Genomic DNA, 9,845 nt, shown 5'->3' on the forward strand with positions numbered 1-9,845 from the left:
AATGTAATCCCCCTCATTAATGAAAGCAGAAGGATGGCATTGCAGTCACCCCGTAGAAGCAAATTCGTACGGTTTTGCTTTCTACATCTTTTTTTCTCAAGAATTGAAAGGATAAGGTTTTTCTTCCAACATCCAAGCAGAAAAAGAAGGACTCTCTAACACTTGCCTTAGCTGAGGTACTTTTCACTTTCCTGTTCTTCCCAAATGTCCCCCTCATTAATGAAAGCAGAAGGATGGCATTGCAGTCACCCCGTAGAAGCAAATTCGTACGGTTTTGCTTTCTACATCTTTTTTTCTCAAGAATTGAAAGGATAAGGTTTTTCTTCCAACATCCAAGCAGAAAAAGAAGGACTCTCTAACACTTGCCTTAGCTGAGGTACTTTTCACTTTCCTGTTCTTCCCAAATGGATTTCCTTTCTTGCACCAATCCTGATCTGCAAAGTGACCTCTTCTCGGGAATAATGAGGATACTCACACATAACGTGCTTTAAACTTCCACAATATAACAATGCTTGGCAGTAATTCACTTCTTTTCATCCACAGATCTCAAATCAATTCGCTGCAGCCCTGCATGGAATTGACTTACTTGGAAGACTAAGACAAGCGCTTGCTGTGCAATTAAAAGAAGAACAAAATAAAGTACTTTATTAAAATCCAAACTATTTCCTTCTCCCATGGTGCCATTTTCCTGAAGTGCAATCCAGGCTGCAAACAGAGCTCTTCTGCAGCCCCCAGCCATACAGCCCAAGATGCTCACTTTCAGCCAAATGAGAACAGTTCACAGCCAGGTCAGAGCAATCCGGTTAGAAAGCGCTTCCCTTGGTGAGGTAGAACTATGGCCAGAAAACAGAAGCATTCCTGTGCTCAGTTCTAAACATGGAAGAAATTAGCCTGTTCCTTCCCCCCTCTCCATTTTCTGAAGGGAAGGCAGGAAGGCAGCCAAGGTACCTCAGCAAAGACTCCCAAGGAAGGAAGGGATCAAGGGATGATGCCTGGGGCAGCAGATCCAGTTCCTCTCCTCCATGGCAGGCAGAGAGGAAGGCAGCTGTGTGGGTGACCCTGCCAAGGCAGGGGCTTCACCCAAGAGCCCCCTGAGATGCTGGCAGCCAGCAACACTGCCCACGTCTCAGCCACCACAGGGCACATGAACTCTGCAGTAGTGAATGTTCCCAGCTCACACTTTGCACTGGAGTGAGAGATGCAGCAGCTGCAGGACCACTGAGCTGCCCCTGGCATCCCTCAGGCTAAGGGGAGCATCAGCAAGGAGGGGATGGTCACTTCCCTGGCACTTACTTAGCTCCCTTGGTTCACAAGGCAGTGCCCTGAGATGCAAGGCCAGGCACTTCACTGCCAGCAGAGCGACAGAGCCCTCCAGAGAATAATTCAGTCTCTAAGCTGGGCTTCTGTGATGAATCACAGCCTGTATCACTCTCTCCCTCTCTGTGCTGACTGCATGCTTTGGTTCCTCAGGTAAGACACCTGAAGACAAAAGAGCAAATTCAGAGTAATCTCTTCCCATGTTCAGCTTTTATTCTCCTGTACAGGTCTGAAGGGGAAAGTCAGCATGAGCTCAGCAGGCTGCCTGCCTGGCTACGGATGTTTGGCAACATGCAAAATGGTTTGGCTCAGATTTTACAGCACCTGAATTTCTCCTTTTATGTAGCTGTTTTCAGTCACTTATTTTGAAGACCTCATACCTGCCTGTACCTCTGAAATGAACCATGACCCTATTTAAGCCAACTCTGTTCCTCTCATTTGTACTCACCCTCACCAGTTCAAGCTCACTGATGCTGTGCCCCGTTCTTTACTCACGGAAAGAGCCGTGAATTACTCACGGTTCTTTCAAACAGTCAGTACAAAATTTTAAGGTACTAAAAATACTTCCTAAACATGTAGAAGCAAGATTTTCAGATGTATCTTCTGTATAGAAAATTCTTCAACTGATTGCACTGTGAGATGGATTAAGTTTAATGTTCTCAGCTAGGATCATTCATTTATGTTCTGCTTTTGGTCTGTGTAAGAAATTCACTTATTTGGTTTCAGTTCAACTGCCACATCTCAGCACTAAACTAACTGGGTTCCAAAACTGCAAGGGAATGAAAATATCGTCATGTATCCGTTGACTTTTAAAAATCAATATAAAAACACGTTTATTAAAATTTTATATAAAAATCCTCTGCCTTTTTAGAGGCAGAACCAAAACCTCTTCTGCTGCTCAGTAGGTGGCAGCAGCACACTACCAGATGAGCATAAGAGAAAGGGTGCTGGATCCCATCTCTTCACACCCTCCCAGGGAGATGCAACTCTCCAGACCAGTGTTACCTCTGCGGGAATGCCAAACCCTTAGTATAACGTAACCCAGCTGCACTCCTCAAAATTTGATGGAATAAAGCAATGCAAAAGCCAGTGAAGCTGCATGTCTCATACATGGCTGCAATGGTTTCACTCTAGTGCAGCGCTGGCCTCTTAAGTGGCAGGCACCATGTTCATGCTGCAAGGAGTGAAATGTGCTCTTGCTCGGCTGCAGCTACGTGGGTATCCAGTCAGCACAGGGGTCATGCCCACCGATGTCCAAGCTGCACTGCTGTGGGACTAGGCTCAGCTGCACCACTTCACAAGGGCAGATTTGAAGCAGAAATGAGCTCAAGCACTTTGGAGTAGAAGAAAACACAGAGCTGACCTGGGAGGACAAGCAACTCACCTTCTTCTGAAGCTTTTAAGTTATAAATGGAGCAAAGAACAGGACTTGGTAGTGGTAGAAATCTCTACTCTTCAGGTTTGGCTTTACCCTGCCATCTCTGGTTCAAGCTCTGCTCTCCCTGCCCCTCGGCTCCCCCTGCCCCCCCACTTCCTTCCCCAGCAGCCAGTCCAGCCCCACTGGTGTGGCACATCCCACCAGCACAGCAACGTAACAGGCATCTCTCTTCATCTCCCATGTGTATGGCATCATCTCCCAGCCCAGGACGGAGAGGGGCTGGGGACAATGTTCCCCTCTGATGCTCCCCTTCTGTCCGGGGGTGAGACCACCTCCTCCCTCAGACACATCCCCAAGGAGCCCCCCAGCCCTGCTCCATCCCCCATCACGGCACCAGTGGGCAGGCTCCGGCAGCACAGTTCTCTCAGCGTGGGCACTGCCCGGCGGCTCCGGCACAGGGGCTCAGAGAACACCAGGGGGGTTCCGCCCATCTCATCAAAGTGCAAGGGGTTATTCCGGGTCCCTGCCACCACCAGCTCCAGCAGTCGGACCACACAGTCTGAAAACCAGTTCTTCAGGCGGAAATAGCCCTCCTGGAAGGAGATTCGGAGGCTGACGGGCCCCGTCGGCATCCGCACGCTCAGGCTGAACAAGCAGTTCCCCTGCGAGCTGTCCCGCACCAAGTAGGTGCCTACAGGCTCCCTCTGGAGCTTGGCGTGAGCCTCCCCCACGGACAAGGGGCCCCAGTAGAAGTCACTGGCCTGGAGGATATTGAGGGATCGCTCCAGGACCTCCCACTCGCAGCTGCGAAACATCCGGAAACGATCGGGCAAGCCGGGGGGTGTGGGGCTGGGGAGAACACTCCGATGCTGCGTTTGCAGACGAGGAACAGTGGTGTGCGTGTTGTGCAGATCATCTGGCCTCCCTCTGATCATCTCTCAAAGAGCCCATGGATCCTGGAAAGATGCTGCCTTTACCATGCTTCCTCCTTTGCATCCAGCCTGTGGGACAGAAGGAGAGTGAGGCAAACCCAATACCACCTTCTACCTGGGCAGTGAAGACACTTCACAAGGAAAAACGACCAGCAAGAGTACCAAAGAGGGTACACCAAGGAGCTACTGTATGTCACCAACCCCCAGCTGTAGGGTCAACCAAAGACATATGCGCAGGAAGGGCTCCTGCTGGGCTCCCACCAGCACCAGGTGGCACTTTACAGAGCTCTGTATCCACTGGGTTTCTGTGATTCACAGCCAGAGGCTCCTGCACACCCTCCAGCAGGCTGGTTTGAACACAGCAGATCTTGGTGTTTCAAGATTTCGCTCTGTTGGATGCTTTGCGGCTTTTCAGAGTGGCCTTGAGACTGGAAAGGGGAAATGACACCTCAAATCAGAAGGGAAAAATTTCCTAAAGCAGGAAAGTATCATTTACTTCGTCATTCAGTGAAAGGTAGAAAGGTTTCCTTGCAGCTCTCCAACCCTTTCTCGAACGAAAAGATCGACAACAGTACTTATCAGGAGCAGAAGATGAGCCTTTCCCACCTAATCCCATGAACCACTCCCTCATCCCAGGATATGCCTGTTTTACTATGTCAGGAGAAAGCAAAGGTCTCAGACCAAGATCCCTTCAAGAAATGTTACGACATCAAATTCAGGGCTGGGACTGCCACGAATAAAACCACTTAACATTGGCACCAGACACTACTGATGCCCTTCCAGCCCCTTAACTTCTCTTTCTTCTAGAAGCACATCTCCCCCTGCCAGCAGACAATGCTGCCCTCTCCCAGTCACCATCCTCTGCTCATGCACTGTCACAACCCTGCTCATCTGCACCCTGTGTTACCACCAGGCTGTTTTCAGAAATGCGGATTTCTGAACCCGGTGTTGCCATCAGACATCCAAGTCATTTCAATTATATATATATCTAAAAAACCATTTTCTGAATGTGTGTGTGTGTATGTACAAACATCAAAACCACAGCCCCAAGCCAGAGGTTCGTTCTATGCGAGAGGCTGAGCTGTAACATACCACTTCCCCAGGCCTGACAAGTCAGTAGCTCACCGCCAAGTGCTGCCCTCGGCCCCTTGACATACTCCATTAACCCAGTCATACTCGCTCACAGCGCTGCCACGCTTGGAGCGGAACAGGCTGCTGACACACAGTCTGCAGGGGGGGAAGAGACACACTTCATCTCCAGCAGCTCCTCCCCACCATGCAGGAACATTGGCACTCACAGTGGGCAGGCAGCCCCTCAGGGAATGTGCAGGGACCTGTGGAGAGCTTGCTCTGGAGGGAGAGCTTGATGTTAAGCTTAGCTCCTTGCAGGTTTCCCATCTCACACCCTTCGCCTGCTATTCAGAAGCCTCACATTCCTTTTGGAGCTCACGCAGCTGGGTGCCAGGCAGAGCCCACTCTGTGCCTGGGGAGAGGACAAGGAGCAGCAGGGCCAAATGTCTTTCCTTCACATGGGCACAGGAGTTTTGGGAAGGAGGCATGTGCTCAGAAATGCCTTACCTCCAATCATTTTTTCTCGCCTAACATCTCTACCAGTACTTAATAGCAATACCAGTAATGTGGTTGGCAGGCACGTCTCCATACATGGAGCCATAAACACCCTTTCCAAGAGCAGCCTGGGAAGCTTCTCCAGTTTCTAGCCCTGCGATTTGCAGTCCACAAGCTGCTAACGTCTCTGGTACTGCTCTGAATGCTGTTGATCCTGCCCTTTAGCTATGTGTCACAGCGGGAGGGAAATTCCATTCTTAAGTGAAAGGTGGGAGGGGTAGGAAGGAGTTAATCAAGCTGGGTTTTTTCTTTTCCATTAAAAAAAAGGCAGACTGTTCAGCAAGTCAGAATAAATCTTAGGGGACGGGTGATTTAGTGAGCAGAATGCAAGTAAACACAGTCACCACGTGCCACAACTGGGGCCATCTATCACCACCGAAAACTCAGCACAGTAGGCACCACAAGAAGTTGCAGCATCTCTGTGTCCCTTTCCCTCTCCTCTCTGCTGGGCAAGGAAGCTATAGGGCCCTCTGACACTAGCTCCTATAAAAAAAGGTCATCTGCCAGATGCCTCCAGGGTTGCAGCTATAGCCGCAGGGGAAGTGACAAGGAACCTTCTTGTGAGAACTGCAACTCCTCTTGGGTCCAAATGGAAATTTTGCCAATTTCATGGGTCAAGGTTGGAAAATTAATTCAAGCAGGAAAACAGAAGCAGGCAGCTGTCTTTCATTTCTAGGCTAGTTTTAAAAATAACAACAAATACATAGTTTGTGTAAGGCTGCAGATGCTATTTGACAGGGAAAAAAAATCACTTGTTTGTCCCAATTTTCAACCTTGAGTCATTCGCCCAAGCCCTTTAAGAAAAATCCACTGCTACTAGAAGTCTGACTGACTAAGAACTGAGACTGTGTCATCAATTTCAAATTCAAAGTAAATGCAAAAATAGCACCTTGACAATTTGTTCACTCAGTTTGAAATCTACATATGGGTCAGAGCCTCAGATCTGGGGAATTTGTTTAGCTTCAGTGACCCATTTCCATGAGAGGACCACCTGGCCTGCAGCACAGCATCAGTTATTAATATTATCTCCAGAAGTGCTTCCTGATACTACCTTTAAGGTTCTCTTTTAATGGGTCAACAGGTCCTATGTGTACATGGCTCCCTCATCAAGGAGGATGTACAGACTCTCAGGGTTAGGAATAAGTCAGCCCAGGGGTATAATGAAACACATATGCATAATTAGTTCTGCTTCTGATTTGCCACATCATGATTTACTTTCCTTCTTTTCTCCTCAAAAAAGCCCAAAAAACCCCAACGCCCAAACAAGTTACTACCTCCCTACTGCAAGTCAGAGCAGTGCTTGCAGCCAAAGCAGCATACCCTAAAAAGCCAGTGTCTCGCTAATTAAAAGGCTGGGGAAGTTTCCCCAGACCTTCTGATTTACTGCAAGTTCAAGAGCTTTTCAAAATAAGTGCTCTTGACACAGGGTGTTCTGCTTTCCTCCTCACTCACGACCCAGGCAAGGCAGCGTATTTCATATAAGGAGACAATCCTAGTAAACTAGGGACTGTACTCAGCGTCTGGTGTCAGCCAAGCCAGCCCTGCACCCCAGGGCTCTATAAATCTGGCACGTTCAACAGCAGCTTCAAGCACTCAGCTATGATGCATTCTTGCACTCTTCTTCCTGAACACTTGAAACAGCTTACCTCTTTGTCTTTACCACCCATAGGGATGAGTTTCTGGATGTCAGGCCTGGAAGTGGTCCAAATCCAAGAGCTGCGATGCAGTACTTCCCAGTTTTTGCACAGCTTTACTTAAGGGCAGATCCATCCTTTGAAAAGAAAGAGAGGTGTATCAATCAGGTGACTAAGCCCACTAGTTTGCTATAATGTGGATCTAAAATACAAAAACTCTGGGGACAGGGTCTCTGTCTCAACCTCTTTGACCTGTATTGCTGTAGAACCGTGTACACAGCATTTCAGATAGCAACAGAGACAGCAGGTGTTGTTATTATTGCTACTTACAAAGCCGTGAGCTGGTTAGGTCCAGAGAGCTCACAGATGGCCTAGGGACAAATGGAAAGACCATGAAGTTGCCATCATCTTCTGGAAATAGGAACCACACAGCCCAAATGTTAAGAGATGACTGCAACAGGAATAAACATAAGGATTTGGAACAGGAAACTACAACTTGTGCTCGATACAATGCACAACATTTAGAGTATCTCATTTGACACCACGTAGGTAGCCATTCACTGCCAAGTTATCCGAATAGTGACCCACTCTGTTCTGGCCCACTCTTCTGCCCTGCTTCCCCAGCTATTAAGGCTTTTCTTCCTCACCTCACTGATGGAAAACTAAAGCCACTGATATGGTGGAGCAGCAGACCACCACATGTGCGATCGCATGTCTATCAGTGGATACATCAGCAAGCTGGAAAACAACTTTCTGCATGCCTTGCAGAGGCAGTCCCAGCACAGCTTCACTTGTACCCACATCCATCGCTGCTCTGCATCCTGTCCAGCAGAGTCCAGACTGGGCACACACCCACAATGATTAGCAGCTAGCAGAACTATCCCATTACTATGCTACCCACTCAATTCAGCTTTGATATCTCCCAGATATCAACCCTGCACTTCCCAGAGCAGTTAGATGGAGGCTGGGATAATTTGGAAAAACTCTATTTGAAGTACCCTGCAAGCCCTAGCAGCAGCATCCCCATTCCAGGCAGCGGAGCCTGAGCAGACATGTCTTGCTTGCACGTCTGCATCCCACAGAAATGCGCTGCCTACTGATTTGTGGCTGGGGAGGATGTTTCAAAGGAAACCTTGAGCAAATGGCTGGAAGAAGCCTCCCTGGTAAGAGCCAAGCATGCAGTGCTGGGTTTTAATGGTGGGCCAGCATGGTTCCCGTGGCTGCCAGCGCCTGCCACACACTGGCACTGGTTTAACCACAGCGTCACCGCCCCAGCGCGTGGTCACACCAGTGCCCCTCATCATGAGCACCTTACCACAGCCAGGGTGCCCAGGGCTGATCCAGAAAGGGATCGTGGGCTGGGGGGAAGGGAAAGGAGATGCACAGACAGACATGTGCCTAAGAGCACAGAGGGAGCTGTGGTTAAGGGAGGAATGTGGCCCAGCTCAGCCAAGAGGACCAATGTTAATCACAGCCAATTTCTCCAGCACAAAGCAGGACTCGGAGACATTGCAGTTCCCTCTATCTTTTATGCCATGGCTATAAATAGTTTGATGCAAGGCTACCATTATGTCTGACACATGAGGGAATGTGGAAAAAAGAAAAAAACCCACACCATACATACATACCCCAAGCCAAAACTGTGTTTCCCTATATAGATAGCATTCAAGAATGCAATATTTAATGAAATAAAATAAGCTGAGGCAGCAGACACACTCTGGTAGTTCCTACTTCTATGCAGTAGAGACACATAGCAGGAAGAGCCTGCATGCAGGCTCTGGGAATCAGCAGCTGAGCTGGACACTTTGCAAGAGGATTGGTATTATCAAACACTTCCCAACATTTTAGTGTTGAAGAACATACTGCAAAACCCACAAATAACTTCCCAAGGATCTGATACTCATGTTTTTTACTCCTTATAATATTTTTCTATGACATGTGTTTTCTGAACTAACATGGCACTCTGCTGATGTGGGCTAAAAGGTTTTTATCCCCAAGAAAACCAACAAGACAATGTGATGTGTACCAGATGTTCTTGAAGGTATAGAAGTCTGCAAGCATGTTTGATTTCTCCATAATGTGCTTTAGAAAGGAAACCAGCAAGGCTGCAGTTTACAGGAAAACTTAATTGTCTTTACTGGCCTAATAGAAAGAGCTGAAAGAAAGGACCCCTCATTTTGAGGGTCCCCTCCTCACACCTTGGAAACACTATGCACATTGAGAACTACTTTCAAATGAACAGCCTGTTCCTTCTCAAAGTATCCCAGTGTGAAACTGTAATCCTGCCATTTCAGAATAACAGAGAGGCCACATCGCTTCCTTGAACTCAAAGGCTGCTCTGCAGTAGCCACAAGCAACTACAGCTTGTTGCACAGCAAGTAAAACTACCAAAATTACCATCTGACTTCTGGCAAAGACAACTCCTATTGGAGACTGAATTATTTCTGTCCTCCCCCATAACTGGGGAAAAGTGAATTAAGAAAAAAAAAGTTAGAATAAGGAAATCAGGAGGAGTGACTACCAAGTTCTGAAGCTGCAGCTGAGCCTATCTTGCCATGGCTAAAGGAAAGAGAGCTGTTGTTGCTTACCTCTGGCCAACAGCATTTTTGATGAGGGAAGCCTGGGCGCCTTGCTCCTGACCTTTGCAGTTTCACAGTGAGCAGCCATCCCTGCAAATGGCAGTGCAGCAGCTACACAAACCTCAGCCCTGTGCTCAGCCCGGGAGCAAAGCCTCCATGCAGCTGCCCTGCCTTCCCTGCCTCCCTCCCCACCACCTACTGCCTGGGGAAGCAGCCCTCCAGGAGAGTGGCTGGGGTTCTCCCCAGTCTGGGTGCAGGAACAAGGAGGAGGGGAGAGGGGATCATGAGGAAAATAAAGAAGCCAAGATAACAGCAGTCCCTCATGGCTCCCTATTGGAAATGCCTTGTCCCATCTCCCTGCCGAGATGGGGATCAGCAG

At 48.5% G+C, this 9,845-nt stretch overlaps 1 protein-coding gene across 1 annotated transcript; it reads right to left on the bottom strand.

Moving 5' to 3' along the window:
- Positions 1–2,946: 2,946 nt before the first annotated feature.
- Positions 2,947–3,649, bottom strand: LOC103810793 (suppressor of cytokine signaling 1-like). The gene has a single exon (XM_009083712.1). The coding sequence runs from the start codon at positions 3,628–3,630 to the stop codon at positions 2,947–2,949; it is 684 nt and encodes a 227-aa protein (XP_009081960.1). The 5' UTR covers positions 3,631–3,649.
- Between the last annotated feature and the right edge of the window lie 6,196 nt (positions 3,650–9,845).

This window comes from Acanthisitta chloris, unplaced genomic scaffold, assembly GCF_000695815.1.
Source record: "Acanthisitta chloris isolate BGI_N310 unplaced genomic scaffold, ASM69581v1 scaffold34181, whole genome shotgun sequence".
Classification (NCBI taxonomy): domain Eukaryota; kingdom Metazoa; phylum Chordata; class Aves; order Passeriformes; family Acanthisittidae; genus Acanthisitta; species Acanthisitta chloris.

Bases quoted from the DNA above. Each gene is read 5' to 3' on its own strand.
- LOC103810793 (XM_009083712.1), bottom strand. From the start codon at position 3,630: ATGATCAGAGGGAGGCCAGATGATCTGCACAACACGCACACCACTGTT.